The sequence below is a fragment of the Arachis ipaensis genome, chromosome B10, assembly GCF_059453495.1.
Source record: "Arachis ipaensis isolate K30076 ecotype BB chromosome B10, ASM5945349v1, whole genome shotgun sequence".
In the NCBI taxonomy this organism is placed as follows: Eukaryota; Viridiplantae; Streptophyta; class Magnoliopsida; order Fabales; family Fabaceae; genus Arachis; species Arachis ipaensis.
Genome location: NC_142435.1, coordinates 9,429,241 through 9,453,134, shown reverse-complemented (window position 1 = coordinate 9,453,134; position 23,894 = coordinate 9,429,241). Strand labels below are relative to the sequence as shown.

At 39.0% G+C, this 23,894-nt stretch overlaps 3 protein-coding genes and 1 non-coding gene across 8 annotated transcripts; 2 read left to right on the top strand and 2 right to left on the bottom strand.

Annotated features, from left to right (window-relative positions):
* Positions 1 to 86: 86 nt before the first annotated feature.
* On the bottom strand, positions 87 to 2,666 carry LOC107623102 (chaperone protein dnaJ 49). 3 transcript variants are annotated; one of them, XM_088505299.1, is made up of 3 exons: positions 2,433 to 2,571; positions 1,144 to 2,297; positions 87 to 351 (listed from the first exon to the last, which is right to left on the bottom strand). In XM_088505299.1, the coding sequence occupies exon 2, from the start codon at positions 2,273 to 2,275 to the stop codon at positions 1,163 to 1,165; it is 1,113 nt and encodes a 370-aa protein (XP_088361425.1). In that variant the 5' UTR covers positions 2,276 to 2,297; positions 2,433 to 2,571; the 3' UTR covers positions 87 to 351; positions 1,144 to 1,162. The 3 variants fall into 3 exon arrangements, with proteins under 3 accessions (XP_088361425.1, XP_088361427.1, XP_016180737.1); XM_088505301.1 differs by lacking the exon at positions 87 to 351 and adding an exon at positions 902 to 1,045; XM_016325251.3 differs by lacking the exon at positions 87 to 351 and having other exon boundaries at positions 902 to 2,297; positions 2,433 to 2,666.
* Positions 2,667 to 3,148: 482 nt separating this feature from the next.
* On the top strand, positions 3,149 to 5,663 carry LOC107624493 (adenine nucleotide transporter BT1, chloroplastic/mitochondrial-like). 3 transcript variants are annotated; one of them, XM_016326984.3, is made up of 4 exons: positions 3,194 to 3,356; positions 3,643 to 4,262; positions 4,611 to 4,772; positions 4,856 to 5,663. In XM_016326984.3, the coding sequence occupies exons 2-4, from the start codon at positions 3,663 to 3,665 to the stop codon at positions 5,321 to 5,323; spliced, it is 1,230 nt and encodes a 409-aa protein (XP_016182470.1). In that variant the 5' UTR covers positions 3,194 to 3,356; positions 3,643 to 3,662; the 3' UTR covers positions 5,324 to 5,663. The 3 variants fall into 3 exon arrangements, with proteins under 3 accessions (XP_016182469.1, XP_016182470.1, XP_088361415.1); XM_088505289.1 differs by having other exon boundaries at positions 3,198 to 3,324; XM_016326983.3 differs by having other exon boundaries at positions 3,149 to 4,262.
* A 1,874-nt stretch (positions 5,664 to 7,537) lies between these two features.
* Positions 7,538 to 10,506, bottom strand: LOC107620073 (DEAD-box ATP-dependent RNA helicase 52-like). The gene is made up of 6 exons (XM_016322294.3): positions 9,762 to 10,506; positions 9,596 to 9,679; positions 9,271 to 9,513; positions 8,984 to 9,151; positions 8,764 to 8,877; positions 7,538 to 8,339 (listed from the first exon to the last, which is right to left on the bottom strand). The coding sequence occupies exons 1-6, from the start codon at positions 10,413 to 10,415 to the stop codon at positions 7,722 to 7,724; spliced, it is 1,881 nt and encodes a 626-aa protein (XP_016177780.2). The 5' UTR covers positions 10,416 to 10,506; the 3' UTR covers positions 7,538 to 7,721.
* Positions 10,507 to 23,292: 12,786 nt separating this feature from the next.
* On the top strand, positions 23,293 to 23,396 carry LOC148579116 (small nucleolar RNA R71). The gene has a single exon (XR_015896885.1). It is a non-coding gene; the product is annotated as a small nucleolar RNA R71 (small nucleolar RNA).
* Positions 23,397 to 23,894: the final 498 nt, after the last annotated feature.

Here is a 23,894-nt window from a genome sequence, read left to right as displayed (position 1 = left end):
TAGTACGTGTACTTACCCAAACTTGGAACCCCATACAAAACGCGCGAGGAAAATACAACTAACGAGTTGTGTGAGAGCACTGCCAAGCACAACGAATCTGAAGAGCTCAATTCTTAACGTAGGCAAATAATTAAAGATGGTAAGTTAGTAGTGCCTTACAACTTCATACATCAACTGACAGAAAATATAACCCCCCCGCCCCCGCCCCCGCCCCCGCCCCCGCCCCCCCAAGGCTAACGTGCTAGAATTCGGGTGAAGGCGTGTAAAGAGAATGCCATGACCCAGGAAAGATTCCAAATTTCCAATGTATCCTCCATAAAAGGGAAATGCTAACACCCTATTCAAGATACTCTGCACAGACAAATGATACAAACTATAAACACAGATCCTATCACTATTAGCGAGGATAATAAGGGGAATCTACCAAGTACAATTTGTTAATACGGATGTAAGAATAAGAAACCCTCGGATTCATTATGTATTACTCATATCAACTGAATGTTATGCATATATTTTGATATCAGCCAACCGATCGCATTAAATTTATGGACCGTCATCCTTAAAGTTAAATATGGAAGTATGAAACGCACCCATTTCGAAGTTCAACCCTGCCTTCCCTCCAAAACAAAACAAAAAAGGAGAAAAAAAAAAAAAAAAACCTCGAGAATTTGCTAAACTAAAATCACTAGAGCTAAGAAAGATCTTGAATATTAAAATTTTTTTTAATCTACTCACATGCTACTGCTTGTTTTGGTTTAAATATCAGTACACATTATTGATTATTCAAACTTTAAAGTTTACCAGTGATGTTAAAGTTCAACACAGCATCATGATTCAAGTAATATCTAACAGTATGCCTGGCGGCAACTTAATGCATATACTGGAGTGACAAAATCAGTAATGGTGGGTAAATAGGTAACAAAATGCTAAAATATATTTGTTCAGAAGAGACATGTGATGAGAAGAAAGAATATGTTGTAGGCAATACTTTTTATGACGACCAATTGGTACACAAGCAAGGCACCAAATGGATTATTATGATAAGCTGCATCATAGGAGTCAAAAACTAATAATAAATTCTCTGTATCCATCACAATGGGGGCAAATCTACATCTATATAATAAAGTAAGATAAAAACTTCACCTTGATTGGGGGATTATGATCAATTCACGGAATCAAACTTCCGGAGCATCTCACAGTGTGGCGTTTCCTGGATATACCCCCATTGGCGACGCTGCACCTCGAGGCGACAATTCTGCCGAAGAATGCTGAAGTATTCCCTCTCAACCCTTTCTTCAATTGTAGCCCGTTGGGTGCTATCTATAGGATACTCCTCATTGAACTTGGTTGTCTTAACATAGTAGTGAACACCCTTCGGGGTAATGTACCGAAATTCATAAGGATAAGACCTAGAAAGAGAATACACAGGATCCGAAGAAGGCAAGAAATTCAACAGCAGAATCAGCAGAACAGGGAGCAGCTGAATCAAAGCGCGAATGTTGAAGCCACCACCGGAGCCATTATCCGCCGGCCTAGGACCCATCCCAGGCCCAAAACTGAACCCACCAAATTGGGTTGTAGGAGCCATCCCACCAAAGAAGAAGTTCCTGAAAATCTCCTCAGCATCAAAATCAGCCTCATAGTACCCATGGCGATAGGCCCTGGGGCCCGGCCTGGCAGCGGCCCGCTGCTCGAAGAGGGACTCATCTTCTCCGGCAAGATCATACTTTCTTCTATTCTCATCATTGCTGAGACACTGAAACGCCTTTGAAACGGACTTGAAGGCTTCTTCAGAGCCCGGAGCTTTGTTCTTATCAGGATGAACCTTCAGGGAGAGTTTTCTGTAGGCTTTTCGCACGTCCTCCACAGTGCAACTCTTCTCCAACCCTAGAATCTCATAATAGTTCTTCTTCCTCCGAATCTCTCTAACCACGCTGACTTGCTCCTCCGTATATGATGCCGATGATGAAGACGAAGAGGGCTCAGCTGCGGAAACCCTTCGTCGGATTGAGGGTTGATCGTTTGAGAACGATTTTGGCGACGACGCGCTGGAACGCACCTCGGGGGTTGGCGCTGGCGTTTCGAATCGTGAATTAGGGTTTGACTCGGCCGCCGCAGTGCCTTCTGTGGCCGACAAAAGGTCGTCGACGGGAAGCGTTGGGTCGAGGCGGCGAGCCTTGGTAAGGAACTTCAAGGCGCGGTTTCGATCCCCAGATTCTAAAGCCTGTTTCCCAATTTTCAAGCATTTGAGCGCGTCGTCCTTGTTCCCATCCATTCTCGATTTCTAGTTAACAGATCTGACCAGCGGAAAAACGTATATAGAAAACGAAGATGATCGAAATTGCGGAATTAGGAATAGGATTGGAAATTAATCTATAAAAAGAAGAGCTTGGGATTGGGATTGGGATTCAGGGAATTGAAATTGAACTTACAGATGGGGATTGAATCAGAGAGACGATGATCGTCGAAGAATTGCTTCAATTCATGGGATTAGGGTTCGTGATTGGGGAATTGTTGGATAAAATTTGGAACTCCTCTCTAACCCTCAGTTGTTCTTAACCTTCGTTTTTGCTTTATAACGTTAAATCGCACTGTGTCTTCCACTACCACGCGCTGTATGTCGCACGTGCTATCAGTCTCTGCCTTCTGTTTCATGCCACCGCCACACGTGAGATTTTTTCCTTGTTGACGATTATATTGTCTTTTACTCTTTTTACATTTTACTCCGGGTCAACTGGGTTTGGCCCAATAGATCGTAGTTGGGCATACAAGAATGACTCTTTTTGGATCATAGTGGCCCAAAGGACGTGGACATAAAACTGCTACTCTCTCTGTTAGGTATTCGAGTCCTGTGGCATAAGATAAACTTAATTCTGACCCAAAAAAAAAAAAACTTAATTAAAAAAAATTGAAAATGGAAAAGATATATAAAATATAATGAACTACCAGTTTTTCTAATTTCTTTTTAATTTTTTTTCTTAACATTGTTTAAAAAATTTGATTGTCAAAGCTAACATACTCTATAAATTGAAAATCGAAATTTTACATAAAATTAGAAGTATACATAGCTGAAGTTATGACAGATAATTTAGCATATTTATATATAAATTTAATAATTTAAATAGTTATAATATTTTGTACATTATCCAAATTTAATTGAACAAATTATAGTTTCCTTTGGCTCTTGGTCTTGGATCAAACAAAGGAAACAGGTTCCATAAAGCTAAGAAGCAGAGCATTGAGAACTACACCATCTTTGCTCTCTTCTCTTCTTTGCCTTTGTTGCCGAGGCAGAGAGAGAGAGAGAGAGACAGAGAGTTTCTGGTTTGTGTTCTTCGTCAAAATTCCTCATCCAAGTAAAATTCCATTTTTTTATTTTTTGTTTCAACTTTAACTTTATTCCTCAGTTCGTTGTGTTCCTCTGCCCTGGTCATTCCTAGAATAGTAGAATTATTCCCTTTTTTCATCAGCTAAGTTTAGTCTATGTTATTATCACCTCCAGAATTGGCACATTCTTGTGTCCCCATTTTCTCAAAACCATCTTTAATCTCTCGACACTTTATAAAGTTAATATTTTTAAAACGAGTTGTAGTTCTTATACAAGTATCAAACCACTTGAAGCAACTAGCTTGTCTTTTGTAGCTTAAGATATATCATTGGACATGGGAAGGGTGCAAGGTGTTGAATATGGCTGCAGAGATGTAGTAATACGCAGAATAAAGTTAGAATGGGTATCACATGGGGATAACGTTCGTGTTCATCCAACTGGCCTATTTGCAAGTGTTGGTCAAGCAGGGTTTGGCTTTGGTATTTCACCAAATCCACCACCTGCTCGAGACAATGCCGCAAAACTCCCCTTGGCTAATTCTTCCATGAAGAACGAGTTGATACCTGATGAATTTGGTTTTCAAACTACAACAAGGTTTCAAGGATTTTTGTTGAGTGATGAGCATGAAGAAGCTGCACTTGAAGTTGATGAGGAAGGCCTTATGATGAATAAGAAAAGGAAGAAGGGGTTTAAGCTGAAGTTTAAGATTGGGAATCCATCTTTGAGGAGGTTGATAAGTGGGGCTATTGCAGGTGCAGTGTCAAGGACTGCGGTGGCGCCATTGGAGACCATAAGAACACATTTGATGGTGGGGAGCTGCGGACGTAGTACCGTACAAGTGTTTCAGTCTATCATGGAAGTTGATGGATGGAAAGGCTTGTTCAGAGGAAATTTTGCTAATGTCATCCGTGTTGCTCCAAGCAAGGCCATTGAGGTGTGTGTACACATAATTATTTCGAATATATGGTATGATCCTAGATAGCTTTTGTTTCGTGTATTTGTCATTCAAAATTCATAACCAGTGCCACTTTTGATTCATTGGAATTTATCTATGAAAGATCAATTATGATTATTCACTTATTTAGAAACTGAAAATGCCTGACATGTGAAGCTGGAAGGGGACAACTAGCTTAATATTTGGCTTATTGTCTTCTTGTTTGAACTTACAATCACAATGTTTTATAAACTTCTACTCTCAAATTCATCTATACCACCAGCGATATATAGAGCCTTAATTTAATCAACTTAATTAAATTCTAATGACATCTGGTGGGACATGCAGCTGTTTGCTTATGATACAATCAAGAAGCAATTGTCTCCTAAACCTGGAGAGCAACCGAAAATCCCTATTCCCGCCTCATTAATTTCAGGAGCTGTTGCTGGAGTTAGCTCTACCTTATGTACATACCCTCTTGAGCTACTCAAAACTCGTCTAACTGTCCAGGTATGCACTCATATAGAGACTTGTTGATCCTGATCTCATAAGCTGTAAGTGACTTAAGTTTCATGACATGTCATAAATGTCAGAGAGGGGTGTACAAGAACTTACTTGACGCATTCCTGAGAATTGTTCGTGAAGAAGGTCCTGCAGAGCTCTATAGAGGCCTCACCCCAAGCCTAATTGGTGTAATCCCTTATGCTGCTACAAACTATCTTGCCTATGATACAATGAGAAAAGCTTACAAGAAAGCTTTGAATAAGGAAGAAATTGGGAATGTGATGACCCTCTTAATTGGATCTGCTGCTGGTGCATTCTCAAGCACTGCAACATTTCCACTTGAGGTTGCTCGTAAGCATATGCAAGCTGGGGCTATAAATGGAAGGCAATACAGTAACATGCTTCATGCCCTCATGAGTATACTCGAGAAGGAAGGGGTTGCAGGGTTGTATAGAGGTTTGGGACCAAGCTGCTTCAAGCTAGTTCCTGCTGCAGGGATTTCTTTCATGTGCTATGAAGCTTGCAAGAGAATACTTGTTGAAAATGAAGAGAGTTAGGAACTGAGTGGATAGCTGCAATTTGTTCCACAGGATTTTTATTGGTATTGTTCCCTTTTTTTTTCTTCCCTTCATTCTTTTTTGGCAGAGGAAAAGAGAAGCGATTCTTGGTGCTAATTGTTAGTTTTGAAGGTTTTTTCTTCCCCGCTACATACTGGACCATATTAACCTCTGTGTTCCATACGTAGACCATAGTGATATTGAGCATACTCAATGTATTTCATATCTTGGTTTTTCTTTCTCATAATGTTTTTCTACCCTCTCAATACTGACAAGTTCTGTAGAAAACTAATAGCACTTGTGCAAACTCCTTTGTGTGGAATAACAGTTTTCAAAATAATTACCTTTGCTTTTTGAGCAGGCTTTATTTCCACTTGAATCATCCTTTGTAAAGCCACTTTTGTGGCAAGTTACAAGGCTGGAAATACACTCCGCAGATGTATGTCTCAACAATGTGATGGATTTTCTTTGCATGTTTTGGCGATGTTTGGGTTTGCTATATCCTAAAAGAGACTAGAAGCCATCCTTAGAGCTCAAAAGTCAAAACACAACTTGAAAAGCATATCATTGATCCATTGATTTTTTTTTTTTTTTTGGAAAAGCATCTCATTGATGCAGTGACTTCTTTTTTTTTTTGTGATTTTTCTTAGGAGAGTTTTATTTTTCTAATGCAAGAGTGTTTTTCTTTATATTTGGAGAGGTTCTATTATTTTTTATTATTATTAGAAACATAATCTAGCTGTTGAAAGGTGTACCATATAAAAATTACTCAACTTGATTTTAGCTCAGTGTCAGATTAAAATATTAAATTAGTCAAATGTTATTAGTGGAAGATAATTTACTCATGGAAATCAATATTTAGATACTTATTTACCTTATTCATGATCATGCATTGAAAATGCATGTCTTTAAGGCATTATAGAATAAAAATAGTGGAAGATAATTACAAGGAAAGCGATTCAAATGAAACACTTGTATATGTATAAAAGAGCCATGAAAACTGGGGAATAATCATGAATAAAACTACTGCATTATAAAAAAGAGACAGACACACTAATTAACAACACAAAGCTCTGTGGAACGTAACTCCCATGGCATCATCCTCAAGGAGAGGCAGATAAAGATCAGTGGATGGTGACAAACACAGCCTCGTTGCCATGCTCGAACAATTCTACATTCTACATATAAACCACAAAATCTTGTTCAAGTACAAAGTACTGCAAGTCTAGAACTTCAGTATTCAAAATTTAATTCTTTTTATATATTAATAATTATCAAAAGTTATACATACATCTTCCTACAAGAACAATGGCGGAACTTGAAACAAAATTTTGGGGGGGCCACATAGAAGATAATTGTCAAAATGCTTTTGATATAGACCCCATTTAAGGTAAGCTCGTCTAATCTCATCTCTCTAGTTTGGGTGCTATTGCCAAATTTAAAGCCGTTTTTTAGGGTCTCGTTCCAAAAAATTAAAGTCAAACTCATCAGATGTAATTTTTTAAATTTTGAAGGTTGTATCTCACTTTTTTCGTGATTCATTAAAGTAGAAGAACTACAAGTGTTAATATTATAAAAATTATATGTTCTCCTTCTTAAATATTAGCATTCCTCTTAAAAAATGCATCAATTCTTTGATTTTTTATTATTATTTTATATAAATTTGAATATATATCCAGTAGAATATGTAAAGAAGAAGTTAGAAGGACAAATATTAAAATTTATAATATTTTTTGAAATTTTTTTATCAATTTATACAAATACAATAATATTAATATTTATTGAATATTTTATTATTTTTTATCATATAAAAAATTAAATTAAATAAATAATAAAATATAAAATAATATTAAATTAAATAAATAAAAAATATTTATTTTTTTATATTTGAGCTTAAAAGTAAAAAGAGTGTTGCTTATTGAACTTATTGGGTACTTTAAGTCATAATAAAGTATTTAAACTAATTAAATTATTTTTTATCTTTTGAAAAAATACTACTAATTTTTTTATAAAAAATTTGGGAGAGGGCCATGGCCCCCTTGTCTGAACTAAGCTCCGCCACTGTTCAAGAAGATCAGTCATTCACGTAGATATTACAAGTTTGATAGCGATTCTTAAATTATTGGTATCGAAGATTAAACAGCAAAATAATCATTGTGATCTATAAGTCAACTATCATTTGTCAAAACAAACCCACACCAAGTATTTGGCACAAAGACACTGATAGTGCACTAGCTAGCATCTACAGATTGAGCTTCTTCTGTTACTTGTAATAAGACCCAAAACATAAAGGGTTAATGTTACCACCTAAGGTGGGATAACTACACGACATAACTGTATATATGGCATAAATTTAGTTCCATACAAAACACAAAAGTAAAATAATTGAACAATCTATCTAGTCCCATCCAGTTGCAACAATCGATGCATAACCTCCAGGACCATCTTCAACGTTGCCACCTCCATACAAGTCAGTATTGGCATAAGTATAATGACAACTGGTAGCAGGAGGAACTGAATTTGCCATCTCATAAGATGATGAATCAGCATATTCATTGGAGTCTTTTATGTCAAATGTATAATCAGCATTATATGAATCGCCAAAAGTAGTGGAGTGGTTGTCATAATTCTCCACTTCAGGTTCAGTAACATTTCGGAAGTCACGACCACCATACTGCTGAGATGGATGGCTACCACCAGTGCCATCATATGATGAAGACTCACCAGCATATTGGCTCAGCCAAGAAGGAATTTCTTGCTTTGCTTCCTGCAAAAGGTCAACAAGAGGCTTTGCAAGATGATTGTTCTTGTAGCTGAAGAAGGCAGTGGCAAAACCAGATTTGCCAGCACGGCCAGTTCTGCCAATTCTGTGAACATAGTCATCAATGTTTCTTGGCAAATCATAATTGATGACATGGGCCACATGCGGGATATCCAAACCTCTGGAAGCAACATCTGTCGCCACCATGATAGGAGTCGCACCTTTTTTGAAGGATCTTAAAGCTCGTTCCCTTTCCTACATATGTCAGTGTAGCCAAATAATTAGTAATCAAATTATAAAATGATAAATAATATGGTAAGATAGCATATTAGTTAGCAATTTAACATCCAACATTGTTAACACACGTGTCAAGAAAGTCAATGCAATGTTATCAACATTTAAATGTAACAAAAATAATGAAATAACACTTCTTTATACAAAACTACTGACCCAGCGTACTAGTCCCTCAGAAATTACTTGCAGCTTGAACTCAATGGAAAGCATATACCATATCATCAAAATTTGTGATTTGAGAGAATAACACAACACAAACCTTATTAACAATTAAATAAATAAATTATTACTAGAGGAATAACTCAGACAGCAGCCAGCATAAAATAACACAGAAATCGGAACAATCATACAAGAAGACAAGAACGAAAGAAAGACAATCCCTTACCATTTGAACTTTGTCACCATGTATTGCAATAGCACGAAACCCTTTTCTCGTCAAGGTAGATTCTAAATTATCCGCTCCCCTCTTTGTTTCAACAAATACAAGAGTCAAAGCAGGCTGTATTGGAGAAAACAAGTAAACCAAATCAATAATCCAATTAGCGGAATTTAACAAGAAATTATAAGACATAAAAGCATCAGCAACGTTTTGTTTTTTCTTTTACCTTCCCGTTGGCGCCACGTGCATTTTGACCATGGAGTAGATCCATTAGATGGTTAATCTTTTCATTATCCTCAACATATTCAACTTTCTGCACAATCAATTCAGTGCTAGAACCAACCCTTCCAACAGATAGGAATATGTAGTTTGATAGAAAGTCAGATGCAAGCTTCTGCAACATAACCAATAAATTGAAAATCAACAATTATTGAAGCAGCCTAACGCAACACCAACAAAATATCATCAATCACAGGCATACATGCAAGAGAAAGAATGAATTTTCAAGTTCACCTGAATATCATCAGGGAATGTAGCGCTGAAAAGCATAGTTTGCCTAACACCAGGTGGAGGCATGTCCATCTGCTCAACAATCTTGCGTATCTGCTGCTCAAACCCCATGTCCAACATTCGATCAGCCTCATCCAAAGCAAGAAGCTTTATCCTTGTCAAAGAAACCCTCCCTCTTTCAATGATATCCACCAACCTCCCAGGAGTAGCAACAAGTATATCAACACCCTTCTCTAAATTCCGCAGCTGTTACATTAATTATTAATTAAAAAACAAAAGTTCAGAGCACAAATTAAACCTAGCATTAGCCATAAGCCTGAGAACACACCTGCTGAGTTATTGCAGCTCCACCATAAGCAACAACAACCTTCACTCCAGTTTGATGAGCAAACTTCTTCGCTTCATCATGTATCTACCAATGTTCCAAAAATAAATAAGAGAGTAAAAAGAAAAACGGAAAAAGCCAGATAGAAAATGAAGAACATGAAACTAACTTGGCAAGATAATTCTCTAGTAGGAGAAAGAATAAGTGACGTTGGATATGAAACAGTGCCGCCACGATCACGAACCACAGAAGTAAACCCCGGACGACGATTCTTAAGAATAACAGAAATGATCGGGAAGCAAAACGCCGCCGTTTTACCGGACCCAGTCTGCGCGCAGGCCATCAAGTCACGGCCGGCGCAAGCAATGGGAATGGCGTGGCGCTGAATCGGCGTAGGCTTCACGTACTTGCACCGCTCGATGTTCGTCTTCAGCACTTGGTGGAAATCGGTTTCCACGAACGATTCCACCGGCAGGGGAACTTCGTCGCCGCTAACCTCCACCGGTACAGATTCGTACGCCTCGAAGTTGATTCCCCCGCCGGCGCCGGAGGTGGTGTCGTCTTCAGCGTTCAGGTCAAGGTGGTTGAAGTCTTGGGAAATGTGGATGGGAAAGCGGTTATTCCAGTTGGAGGAAGGTTCGTGTTGTTGATAGGAAGAGCGGCGGCCACGTTCCCGAGCACCGGAAGGGGCGGTTGAGTAACCGGCACGACCCTTGCCACGTGGCGCGGGGCCAGAAGAAGTGCTGTATGCATTATCGGAGAAGGGATAAGAAGAGAAAGCATTGTTTTGAGGGTAGCTAGTGGGATTTCGACGCCGTTCCATGGTGGTTCAAAGAAAAGGCAGGTTTTGACTACAGACTAAAAAGGACTAAAAGAGTGTTAAAAGGAAAAGGTTGTTAATTAATGATGGTTTACTAAGCACATGACTAAGTGTAAGAAGAGAATGAACGAGGAATGGATGTTTTTAAGTTTTTGTTGTTGGGGGGAAGCGGGTGGAGAGGGGGAGACGAGGGAATCTTGTGAAATCTTTATTGGGATACGTGTCGACCATCTATTGGAAATATGGCTGGTGCATGGAGGTTTAGGAAATGGGAAAGTATAAAGTAGCTAATAGAATATTTGTATAATGTATACAAAATGAAGGTTTAGGGAGTATTAAAAATATAATCATTAGTGTTATTTTTATTCGTTAGTTGAAATTTTTGCGATGAATGATATTATGATATGGTATTAAAGTTTTAGATCCAAAAAGATGTTTATTATCTCTAATACTTAAATAATTATTCTAAATAATATAAAAAATGTTTATTTTATAATTTAATAGTCCATTATCTCTCTAGCAGAACCGAAGGAAATAGGTTTAAAAGAGAGTGTATGGTAATGCATTTAATGTGGGCGTGAGGAGGTGACGTACCGGTTGTACCCCACGATGCAATTCTCACAACCATCGTAACTTCATATTCCTTCTATCACCTTATTTGCAACGAGAACGGCCCTTTCATTTTCCTATAATTGCTTTTTGATTTGGGAACTACAAATTACATATATCATTCTTCTTGGACCTTGTCACCTTGGTTGCCTTAATTACTTTTCTTTCACTCTTAACTTCAGCATTTACTCTTTCTTGAACCGGGGAATGCGTGTCTAGTTAAGGGCGAAGGCACAGGCGCACCTTTTTTTTTTTTTTGTGACTTGCCACATGCGTAATTGTATTAGTTAAAAATTATTAAATGGTTAGATATATTTTATTAAATTATTATTTAATAATTTTTAATTAATAAATTTATATAAAAATAATTGTATGTTGATAAGGAGGTGCACAAGTAGAAGAAAGTATGAGAGAAGAGTGGGAGAGAGAAGATATAAAAGTGAATGAAAATTAGTTGCTAAAGAATAATAGAGTCACACAAATAGGATTATTATAATGTAGTATTTATACATCAGTTTAATTATGTTCAATTAACTATGATTAAGATCTAATTTGGGCAAACAGTTTAATTAAGTTCTTTTTGAAAAAAAATAGTTTAAATAATAAATGATTATATTAAAAGTAGTTTATAAATAAATTATTTTGTATTTAGATTTTTAGTTTTAAAAGTGCGTATTTTATAAATGTGATAAAAAGTAGTAGTATTATGAGAGAAGTCATTTTTTTTTTAATTTCTATAAGCTCTTAAATAGCTTCTTAAAAAGTTGCAATTTGATTTTGAAATTACACCAAACATTAATACTACTACTTTTTATAAGTCAAAAACTCAAAAAATTTACTTTTGAAATTTCCCAAATCGGCTCTAATTCTAACTCATACTAATAGACTTCTAACTACAATAATTAGTTATTTTCTAACTAACTATTCACTAATTTACTTCTATAAATATTTAGGCTAAGGTAAAATCTATATCAACTAACTTTTTTCCTCAAACTAGAAGTACGAGAACCGTAAATGTCCAACAATCATAATTTAGAACAACATGAGTGAAAAGGTCCTGGTGCTAGTGTCTTTATCAAAAGATCAGCCGTTTGATTACTGGAGGTTACGGGTAGTAGTTTGATGACTCCCTCATTGGCTTTGTCTTGGACTATATGGTAGTCCGCTTCTATGTATTTTATTCGCCCATGTAGAACCGAATTGGTTGCCATGGCTAGAGCAGACTGGCTATCGCTGTACAGAACAAGAGGTTGAGGATGACTCACACCAAACACATCTAGCAAGCAGAGAAGCTAGAGAGATTCACAAGTGACATTTGCCAAGGCTTTGTATTCCGTTTCAAAGGACGATTTTGACACAGTTTGTTGCTTGCTACTTTTTCAAGAGATCAGCGTTGTGCTAAGAAAGAAGCAGTAACCAAAAACTGATTGTCCGATATCGAGACATGTTGCCCAATCCGCATCGGTGAAACCAGGGAGTTTGAAGTCAATAATAAGAAGGAAATTAAAAAGAGGCCCGTGATTGGAGTGCTCTTCAAGTAACATAAAACTCGCAGGGCCGTTTTGTAATGGTCATGAGTAAGAGATTATAAATATTGACTTAATTTTCTCACCGCAAAAGTAATGTCGAGTCTGGTAATTAGTAAGATATTGGAGCTTGCCAATGAGCTTTCTGTACAAAGTAGGCTCTGTTAGGAGCTCTCCTGAGGTCATGGAGAGGTGCACTAAATAATCTATTGGTGTTGAAGCAGGTTTGCCTCCAATAGCCCAAATTTCTCTAAGAGATCTGTTGTATACTTCTTTTGATACAATGCCAATCCCTTTGTGTTATAAGTAACCTCCATTCTCAATAAGTATTTGAGTTTTTCTAAATCTTTGATGCTGAATCTGGCATCCAGAACTGATTTGATGTGTTCAATCTCATTGGCATCATCCCCCGCCAAAACAAGATCATCCACATATGCCAAAATTGCAGTGAAACCTGAAGTCATTCGTTTGATGAATAAGGAATAGTCTGACTTGGACTGTTTGTAGCCAGATTCAGTAAGCATTGAGACAAGTTTGGTATTCCATTAATGGCTCGCCTGTTTGAGGTCAAATAATGAATTTTTCAGTTTGCAAATTGAACCTGGAGGTGTTGCTAGTCCTTGAGGAACCCGCATGTATACCTCTTCGAGTAAGTCACCGTGAAGAAAAGCAGTGTTTACGTCCAATTGTTGGAGAAACCATCGCTTCGGGACAGCTACAAACAAGAGAACTCTTAATGTAGTCATGCGGACAATAAGGCTGAAGGTATCAAAATAGTCAGATATGGCCGTTTGAGTGAAGCCCTTGGTGCACGAAATTGTGATGTCCAGGCTCGAACAATCCCTGGCAACGTGAGCAACTTGGTACGCGTAATCATGATTACATTTTAATGATGTAAAATTCATGGCTCTTTCTTTCCCTGGCAATGGCGCCAAGAACATGGTGCCAATACCATGGTTCACAACTTCGATACAACTAACCAGCAAGTGCACTGGGTCGTCCAAGTAATACCTTACGTGAGTAAGGGTCGAATCCCACGGAGATTGTTGGTATGAAGCAAGCTATGGTCACCTTGTAAATCTCAGTCAGGCAGATATAAAACAGTTATGGAGTTTTCGAAAATAAATAATAAAATAGGGATAGATATACTTATGTAATTCACTGGTAAGCGTATGGAGATGCAATCGTTCCTCTAAACCTCTGCTTTCCTGCTATCTTCATCCAATCAGTCTTACTCCTTTCCATGGCTGGCTTTATGCAAGGGCATCACCGTTGTCAGTGGCTACATCCCCTCCTCTCAGTGAAAAATATGCTCACATGCTCTGTCACAGCACGGCTAATCATCTGTCGGTTCTCGATCATGCTGGAATAGGATTCACCCTCCTTTTGCGTCTGTCACTAACGCCCAGCACTCGCGAGTTTGAAGCTCGTCACAGTCATTCAATCATTGAATCCTACTCGGAATACCACAGACAAGGTTTAGACTTTCCGGATTCTCTTGAATGCCGCCATCATTCTAGCTTACGCCACGAAGATTCTGATTAAGAGATCTAAGAGATATTCATTCTAGCTTATTTCATGTAGAACGGAAGTGTTTGTCAGGCACGTGTTCATAGGGGAGAATGGTGATGAGCGTCACACATAATCATCACCTTCATCACGTTCTTGGGTTCGAATGGATATCTTAGAAGCGAAATAAGATGAATTGAATAGAAAATAGAAGTACTTTGCATTAATCTTTGAGGAACAGCAGAGCTCCACACCTTAATCTATGGAGTGTAGAAACTCTACCGTTGAAAATACATAAGTGAAAGGTCCAGGCATGGCCGAGATGGCAAGCCCCCTAAAACGTGATCAATAGTCTCCTCAGATGAACAATGGATTAAAACTGAGACCAAAGATGTCAAATACAATAGTAAAAAGTCCTATTTATAATAAACTACTCACTAGGGTTTACATGAGTAAGTAATTGATGTATAAATCCACTTCCGGGGCCCACTTGGTGTGTGTTTGGGCTGAGCTTGAGTGTTGCACGTGTAGAGGTCCTTCTAGGAGTTGAACGCCAGCTTTTGTGCCAGTTTGGGCGTTCAACTCTGGTTTTGGCTCCTTTTCTGGCGCTGGACGCCAGATTTGGGTAGAAATCTGGCGTTGAACGCCAGTTTACGTCGTCTATCCTTGGCCAAAGTATGGACTATTATATATTGCTGGAAAGCCCTGGATGTCTACTTTCCAACGCAATTGAAAGCGCGCCATTTCGAGTTTTGTAGCTCCAGAAAATCCATTTTGAGTGTAGGGAGATCAGAATCCAACAGCATCAGCAGTCCTTCTTCAACCTCTGAATCTGATTTCTGCTCAAGTCCCTCAATTTCAGTCAGAAAATACCTGAAATCACAGAAAAACACACAAACTCATAGTAAAGTCCAGAAATGTGAATTTAACATAAAAACTAATGAAAACATCCCTAAAAGTAACTAGATCCTACTAAAAACATAATAAAAATAATGCCAAAAAGCGTATAAATTATCCGCTCATCACAACACCAAACTTAAATTGTTGCTTATCCCCAAGCAACTGAAAATCAATTAGGATAAAAAGAAGAGAATATACTATAAATTTCAAACTATCAATGAAATATAGCTTCAATCATATGAGCGGGACTTATAGCTTTTTGCCTCTTGAATAGTTTTGGCATCTCACTTTATCCATTGAGGTTCAGAATGATTGGCATCTATAGGAACTCAGGGTTCAGATAGTGTTATTGATTCTCCTAGTTCAGTATGATGATTCTTGAACACAGCTTCTTTATGAGTCTTGGCCGTGGCCTTAAGCACTTTGTTTTCCAGTATTACCACCGGATACATAAATGCCACAGACACATAATTGGGTGAACCTTTTCAGATTGTGACTCAGCTTTGCTAAAGTCCCCAATTAGAGGTGTCCAGGGTTCTTGAGCACACTCTTTGTTTTTGCTTTGGACCTTGACTTTAACCGCTTAGTCTCAAGTTTTCACTTGACACCTACACGCCACAAGCACATGGTTAGGGACAGCTTGGTTTAGCCGCTTAGACCAGGATTTTATTCCTTTAGGCCCTCCTATCCACTGATGCTCAAAGCCTTGGGATCCTTTTTATTTGCCCTTGCCTTTTGGTTTTAAGGTTTATTGGCTTTTTGCTCTTGCCTCTTGGTTTTAAGAGCTTTTGGCTTTTTCTGCTTGCTTTTTCTTTTTCTTTCTATTTTTTTTTCGCCTATTTTTTTTTCTGCAAGCTTTGTTCTTTGCTGCTTTTTCTTACTTCAAGAATCATTTTTATGATTTTTCAGATTATCAAATAACATGTCTCCTAGTCATCATTCTTTCAAGAGCCAACATATTTAACATTCTTAAACAACAACTTCAAAAGACATATGCACTGTTCAAGCATACATTCAGAAAATAAGAAGCATTGTCACCACATCAACATAATTAAGCTAAGTTCAAGGATAAATTCGAAACTCATGTACTTCTTGTTCTTTTGAATTAAAACATTTTTTATTTAAGAGAGGTGATGGATTCATAGGACATTTATAACTTTAAGACAAAGTTACTAACTACTAATGATCATATAATGAAGACACAAACACAGATAAGCACATAACATAGAAATGAAAAATAGAAGAAATAAGAACAAGGAATGAATCCACTTTAGTGATGGTGGCGTTTCCTTCTTGAGGAACCAATGATGTCCTTGAGCTCTTCTATGTCTCTTCCTTGTCTTTGTTGCTCCTCCCTCATTGCTTTTTGATCTTCTCTGATTTCATGGAGCATGATGGAGTGCTCTTGATGTTCCACCCTTAGTTGTCCCATATTGGAACTCAATTCTCCTAGGGAGGTGTTGATTTGCTCCCAATAGTTTTGTGGAGGAAAGTGCATTTGAGGCATCTCCGGGATCTCATGGAAATGAGCTTCTTGTGCCTCTTGAGCTCCATGACTGGGCTCTCTTGCTTGCTCCATTTTCTTCTTAGTGATGGGCTTGTCCTCTTTAATGAGGATATCTCCCTCTATGTCAATCCCAGCCGAATTGCATAGGTGGCAAATGAGGTGAGGAAAGGCTAACCTTGCCATAGTGGAGGACTTGTCAGCCACCTTGTAGAGTTCTTGAGGTATAATCTCATGAACTTCCACCTCTTCTCCAATCATGATGCTATGGATCATGATGGCCCGGTCTATAGTAACTTCAGACCGGTTGCTAATGGGAATGATTGAGCATTGAATGAACTCCAACCATCCTCTAGCTACAGGCTTGAGGTCCAATCTTCTTAGTTGAACCGGCTTGCCTTTGGAGTCAACCTTCCATTGAGCTCCTTCTACACATATGTCCATAAGGACTTGGTCCAACCTTTGATCAAAGTTGACTCTCCTTGTGTAGGGGCGTGCGTTCTCTTCCATGTTTGGCAAGTTGAACGCCAACTTCACATTCTCCGGACTAAAATCTAAGTATTTCCCCCGAACCATTGTAACATAGTTCTTTGGATCCGGGTTCTTACTTTGATCATGGTTCTTGGTGATCCATGCATTGGCATAGAACTCTTGAACCATTAGGATGCCGACTTGTTGGATGGGATTTGTTAGAACTTCCCAACCTCTTCTTTGAATTTCATGTCGGATCTCCGGATACTCATTTCTTTTGAGTTTGAAAGGGACCTCGGGAATCACCTTCTTCTTGGCCACAACATCATAGAAGTGGTCTTGATGGGCTTTGGAGATGAACCTTTCCATCTCCTATGACTCGGAGGTGGAAGCTTTTGTCTTCCCTTTTCCCTTTCTAGAGGATTCTCCGGTCTTAGGTGCCATTAATGGTAATGGAAAAACAAAAAAGCTATGCTTTTACCACACCAAACTTAGAATATTGCTCGCCCTCGAGCAATAAACAAAAGAATAGAAGAAGAAGAAGAAGAAATATGGAGAGGGAGAGGGAGATGTGGTTTCGGCCAAGAGGAGAAAAGATGGTTGTGGTGTGTGAATTTGAGGAAGAATGGAGGGCTTTATATAGGGAAGGGAGGGGGGAAAGGTTTCGGCCATATGGGTGGGTTTGGGTGGGAAATTGGTTTTGAATTTTGAAGGTAGGTGGATGATGAGCGGATAATTTATACGCTTTTTGACATTATTTTTAGTATGTTTTTAGTAGGATCTAGTTACTTTTAGGGATGTTTTCATTAGTTTTTATGTTAAATTCACATTTTTGGACTTTACTATGAGATTGTGTGTTTTTCTGTGATTTCAGGTATTTTCTGGCTGAAATTGAGGGACTTGAGCAAAAATCAGATTCAGAGGTTGAAGGAGGACTGCTGATGTTGTTGGATTCTGACCTCCCTGCACTCAAAATGGATTTTCTGGAGCTACAGAACTCGAAATGGCGCGATTCCAATTGCGTTGGAAAGTAGACATCCAGGGCTTTCCAGCAATATATAATAGTCCATACTTTGGCCAAGAATAGATGACGTAAACTGGCGTTCAATGCCAGCTCTCTGCCCAAATCTGGCGTCCAGCGCCAGAAAAGGAGCTAAAACCAGAGTTGAACGCCCAAACTGGCACAAAAGCTGGCGTTCAACTCCAAGAAGGACCTCTACACGTGCAAAACTTAAGCTCAGCCCAAGCGCACACCAAGTGGGCCCCGGAAGTGGATTTATGCATCAATTACTTACTCATGTAAACCCTAGTAGCTAGTTTATTATAAATAGGACCTTTTACTATTGTATTAGACATCTTTGGTCTCAGTTTTAATCCATTGTTCATCTTAGGAGACTATTGATCACGTTTTAGGGGGCTGGCCATCTCGGCCATGCCTTGACCTTTCACTTATGTATTTTCAACGGTAGAGTTTCTACACTCCATAGATTAAGGAGTGGAGCTCTGCTGTTCCTCAAAGATTAATGCAAAGTACTACTGTTTTCTATTCAATTCATCTTATTTCGCTTCTAAGATATTCATTCGTACTTCAATCTGAATGTGATAAACGTGATAATCATCATCATTCCCTATGAACGCGTGCCTGACAACCACTTCCGTTCTACCTTCGACTGAATGAGTATCTCTTAGATCTCCTAACCAGAATCTTCGTGACGTAAGCTAGAATGATGGTGGCATTCAAGAGAATCCGGAAGGTCTAAACCTTGTCTGTGGTATTTCGAGTAGGATTCAATGAATGAATGACTGTGACGAGCTCCAAACTCGCGATTGCAGGGCGTTAGTGACAGACGCAAAAGGATAGTAAATCCTATTCCAGCATGATCGAGAACCGATAGATGAATAGCCGTGCCGTGACAGGGTGCGTTGATCATTTTCACTGAGAGGATAAGATGAAGCCATTGACAAAGGTGATGCCTCCAGACGATTAGCCGTGCCGTGACAGGGCATTGGATCATTTTCCCGAGAGAAGACCGAAAGTAGCCGTTGACAATAGTGATGTATCACATAAAGCCAGCCATGAAAAGGAGTAAGACTGATTGGATGAAGATAGCAGGAAAGCAGAGGTTTAGAGGAACGAAAGCATCTCCATTCGCTTATCTGAAATTCTCACCAATGAATTACATAAGTATTTCTATCCCTATTCTATCAATTATTATTCGAAAACACCATTATCAATTTATATCTGCTTAACTGAGATTTGCAAGGTGACCATAGCTTGCTTCATACCAACAATCTCCGTGGGATTCGACCCTTACTCACGTAAGGTATTACTTGGACGACCCAGTGCACTTGCTGGTTAGTTGTATCGAAGTTGTGAACCATGGTATTGGCACCATGTTCTTGGCGCCATTGCCAGGGAAAGAAAGAGCCATGAATTTTACATTATTAAAGTGTAATCACGATTACGCGTACCAAGTTGCTCACGTTGCCAGGGATTGTTCGAGCCTTGACATCACAATTTCGTGCACCAGTGGAGTTTATGAGGTAGGTTTATGGGGAAGAGTGGATGGATGTGAGTGGTGAAGAGGTGATGGGGAAAAGAGTTTGAGGTGATTGGTGAAGGGTTTTTGGGGAAGAGTGTTTATGGGGTTGTGTGAAAGAGAGTGGTGAGAAGAAGTAAGTGGAGGTAGGTGGGGATCCTGTGGGGTCCACAGATCCTGAGTGGATCCTGTGGGGTCCACAGATCTTGAGGTGTTCAAGGATTTACATCCTTGCACCCATTAGGCATGTAAAAATGCCTTTGCACACAACTCTGGGCGTTCAGCGCCAGGTTGGTGGCCATTTTGGGCGTTCAACGCCCATTTGTGTGCCATTTCTGGCGTTTGAACGCCAGAACCATGCCTGTTCTGGCGTTCAGCGCCCAGAAGCTGCCCATTTTGTGCGTTCAGCGCCAGAACCATGCTCTGTTCTGGCGCTGAACGCCAGACAGATGCTTGACGAATGGATTTTTGACGGTTTAGAATTTCACAAATGAAATCTCGTTGAAGTATAGTCTCTAAACCAACAATAATCCTTTCATGCAAAAATTTGTTTGTCACAAGTACAAACCCCTAAAATCTATAAACCGAAGTATTTAAACCTCGGGTCGTCTCTCAAAGGACTTGCAGGGTAGTGTTCTAGTTATTGGTTATGGACTTGTTTATTTTGGGGTTTTGGATGAGGAATGTGAATAGTAAATGGTAGGAAAACTTTATTCCCAAAATGGTCTTGGCAAGGTTTGGTTGTCAAGGGTCTTCATCATTATCACTAGCCACAAGTATGGTAGTTGCAAGGATTAATCCCACTTAGTCATCCTTAAATCGATTAACAAAGGAAAGTCAAGTGAGTTATATCAATCCTAGTCCATAAGTCCTAGCTTTCCACTAATTGGATTAATGAAGGCTAGAGTTAATGGCTATTAACTATCAATCAATTGGATACTAGTGACTCAAGAAATCCTAAGTTACCTTCTCAAGCCAAGAACATAAAATTCTAGTCTAAAATTCTTCCAAGCATTTAATCAAACACTTGGAAGGCACAAAAGAAAAGTAGAGTCAATCACAACAAGAATGAATTCTAACTACAATTGAATGTAAAGAATTAACAACAACAATCAAGAAAATCACAATTATCATGAATTACCTCAAATTGCATTATTGAAAGAAAATAAAGAGAACAAGAATATCATGATTACAAAACCTAGAAACAAAATAAGAGAAATTACAACAAGAGAATAGGGATAGAGAAAAGAACCAAAGTGTAGCAATCATCAATTGAAGGTAGAAGTAGAGGGAGACTTGAATTAAACCTAGAACTATGAGATCCTAATCTAACCCTAATTCCTAATCCTAATTCTAGAGAGAAGAGAGAGCTTCTCTCTCTAAAACTCTAAAACTAAAAGTGATTCGTGGTTCGCAGTGATGATTAGTCCAAAAGTGATGATGATGATTCCTTCCCCTTAGCAATTTGGCGCCAAAAATGGGTTCAGAAACCCTCTCAAATCGCCAGGCACGTGTTGCATTAGTGAGGTCATGTGCCCTCATCGACGCGTGCGCACACGGTACGCGTGCGCGTCCCTGGCTAATTCCGCGATGTGCGCGCGAGCGCCTTGTGCGCGTGCGCGTGCATGGCTGACTTTGCTTCTTTGACTTTTTATGCTTCTCTCCGCTTGTATGCTTCCTTCCTTGCTTCCTTTGATCCATGCCTAGCCTATTTCAATCCTGGAGTTACTAGCAAACACATCAAGGCATCTTATGGAATCAAAGAAGAACTAGAATTCATCAAAATAAGGCTTAAAAAGCATGTTTTTACACTTAAGCACAAATATGGGAGAGATAACAAAATCATGCTAATTCCTAGGCTAAATGTGACAAAAGGTTATCAAAATACTCTAAATTCAATGCAAAACAAACCGTCAAATTGGGGTTTGTCAATGCTCCTCCAGGGTGTGATTTTTCTTCTGCTGTTTTTGATTCCGTTTTCAATTTTTATATTTATTTTGTGACTCCACATGATCATGAACCTATAAAGACATATAACTAAGAAAAATATAGTTAGATAAATAGAAATTGGGTTGCCTCCCAAAAGCGCTTCTTTAATGTCAATAGCTTGACAGTGGGCTCTCATGGAGCCTCACAGATGTTCAGAGCATTATTGAGACTCTCCAACACCAAACTTAGAGTTTGGATATGGGAGTTCAACACCAAACTTAGAGTTTGGTTGTGGCCTCCCAACACCAAACTTAGAGTTTGACTGTGGGGGCTTTGTTTGACTCTGCTTTGAGAGAAGCTTTTTCTGCTTCCTTTCCATGGATGCAGAGAGAGATCCTTGAGTTGTAAACACAAGGTTGTCCTCATTCAATTGAAGGATTAATTCTCCTCTATCCACATTAATCACAGCTCTTGCTGTGGCTAGGAAAGGTCTTCCTAGGATGATGGATTCATCCTCTTCCTTCCCAGTATCCAGGACTATGAAATCAGCAGGGATGTAAAGGTCTTCAACCTTTACTAACATGTCATCTACTTGTCCATATGCCTGTTTTCTTGAATTGTCTACCATCTCTAATGAGATTTTAGCAGCTTACACCCCATAGATTCCCAGTTTCTCTATTACAGAGAGGGGCATGAGGTTTATTCCTGAACCAAGGTCACACAGAGCCTTAAAGATCATGGTGCCTATGGTACAGGGTAATATGAACTTTCCAGGATCCTGTCTCTTCTGAGGCAATGTCAGTTGATCCAGATCACTTAGTTCATTGATGAATAAGGGAGGTTCAACTTCCCAAGTATCAATGCCAAATAATTTGGCATTCAGCTTCATGATTGCACCAAGAAACATGGCAGTTTGCTCTTCAGTAACATCCTCATTCTCTTCAGAAGAGGAATACTCATCAGAGCTCATGAAGGGCATAAGGAGGTTCAATGGAATCTCTATGGTCTCCAGATGAGCCTCAGAGTCCTTTGGTTCCTCAGAGGGAAGCTCCTTATTGATCACTGGACGTCCCAGGAGGTCTTCCTCCTTGGGATTCACGTCCTCCACTCCCCTTGTAGGTTCGGCCATGGTGCTTATGTCAATGGCCTTGCACTCTCCTTTTGGGTTCTCTTCTGTATTGCTTGGGAGAGTACTGGGAGGGATTTCAGTGATCCTTTTACTCAGCTGGCCCACTTGTACTTCCAGATTTCTAATGGAAGATCTTGTTTCATTCATGAAACTCATAGTGACCTTAGACAGATCAGAGACTAAGTTTTCCAAATTAGAAGTGTTTTGTTCAGAGTTCTCTGTCTGTTGCTGAGTGGATGATGGGAAAGGTTTATTATTGCTAAACCTGTTTCTTCCACCATTATTAAAGCCTTGTTGAGGCTTTTGATCCTTCCATGAGAAATTTGGATGATTTCTCCATGATGAGTTATAGGTGTTTCCATAAGGTTCACCTAAATAATTTACCTCTGCTATTGCAGGGTTCTCAGGATCATAAGCTTCTTCTTCAAAAGATGCCTCTTGAGTACTGTTGGATGCAGCTTGCATTCCATGCAGACTCTGAGAGATCATATTGACTTGCTGAGTCAATATTTTATTCTGAGCCAATATGGCATTCAGAGTATCAACTTCAAGAACTCCCTTCTTCATAGGCGTCCCATTGCTCACAGGATTCCTTTCAGAAGTGTACATGAACTGGTTATTAGCAACCATGTCAATGAGTTCTTGAGCTTCTGCAGGCGTTTTCTTTAGGTGAATGGATCCACCTGCAGAAGTGTCCAGTGACATCTTTGATAGCTCAGATAAACCATCATAGAATATATCCAGGATGGTCCATTCTGAAAGCATGTCAGAATGACACTTTTTGGTCAACTGTTTGTATCTTTCCCAAGCTTCATAGAGGGATTCACCTTCTTTCTGTCTGAAGGTTTGAACATCAGCTCTAAGCTTGCTCAGCTTTTGAGGAGGAAAGTATTTGACTAAGAAAGCTGTGACCAGCTTATCCCAAGAGTTCAGGCTGTCTTTGGATTGAGAATCCAACCATAATCTAGCTCTGTCTCTTACAGCAAAAGGGAAAAGCATGAGCCTGTAGACTTCAGGATCTACTCCATTAGTCTTAACAGTATCACATATCTGCAAGAATTCAGTTAAGAACTGAAAAGGATCTTCAGATGGAAGTCCATGAAACTTGCAGTTCTGCTGCATCAGAGAAACTAATTGAGGTTTCAGCTCAAAGTTGTTTGCTCCAATGGCAGGAATGGAGATGCTTCTTCCATGTAAATTGGAATTAGGTGCAGTAAAGTCACCAAGAATCTTCCTTACATTATTATTATTTTCGGCTGCCATCTCCTCTTCCTGTTCGAAAATTTCTGAAAGGTTATCTCTGGATTGTTGTAATTTAGCTTCTCTTAATTTTCTCTTCAGAGTCCTTTCAGGTTCTGGATCTGC

What these genes read in the sequence shown, in the direction of transcription:
- LOC107624493 (XM_016326983.3), top strand. Translation starts at nt 3,663, where the DNA reads ATGGGAAGGGTGCAAGGTGTTGAATATGGCTGCAGAGATGTAGTAATA. An exon ending in CTCCAAGCAAGGCCATTGAG is followed by an intron (nt 4,263 to 4,610) that starts GTGTGTGTACAC and finishes TGGGACATGCAG; the next exon opens with CTGTTTGCTTATGATACAAT. An exon ending in AAACTCGTCTAACTGTCCAG is followed by an intron (nt 4,773 to 4,855) that starts GTATGCACTCAT and finishes CATAAATGTCAG; the next exon opens with AGAGGGGTGTACAAGAACTT.
- LOC107623102 (XM_016325251.3), bottom strand. Translation starts at nt 2,275, where the DNA reads ATGGATGGGAACAAGGACGACGCGCTCAAATGCTTGAAAATTGGGAAA.
- LOC107620073 (XM_016322294.3), bottom strand. Translation starts at nt 10,415, where the DNA reads ATGGAACGGCGTCGAAATCCCACTAGCTACCCTCAAAACAATGCTTTC. An exon ending in CATTCCCTGATGATATTCAG is followed by an intron (nt 9,152 to 9,270) that starts GTGAACTTGAAA and finishes GTTATGTTGCAG; the next exon opens with AAGCTTGCATCTGACTTTCT. An exon ending in CACGTGGCGCCAACGGGAAG is followed by an intron (nt 8,878 to 8,983) that starts GTAAAAGAAAAA and finishes TCTCCAATACAG; the next exon opens with CCTGCTTTGACTCTTGTATT.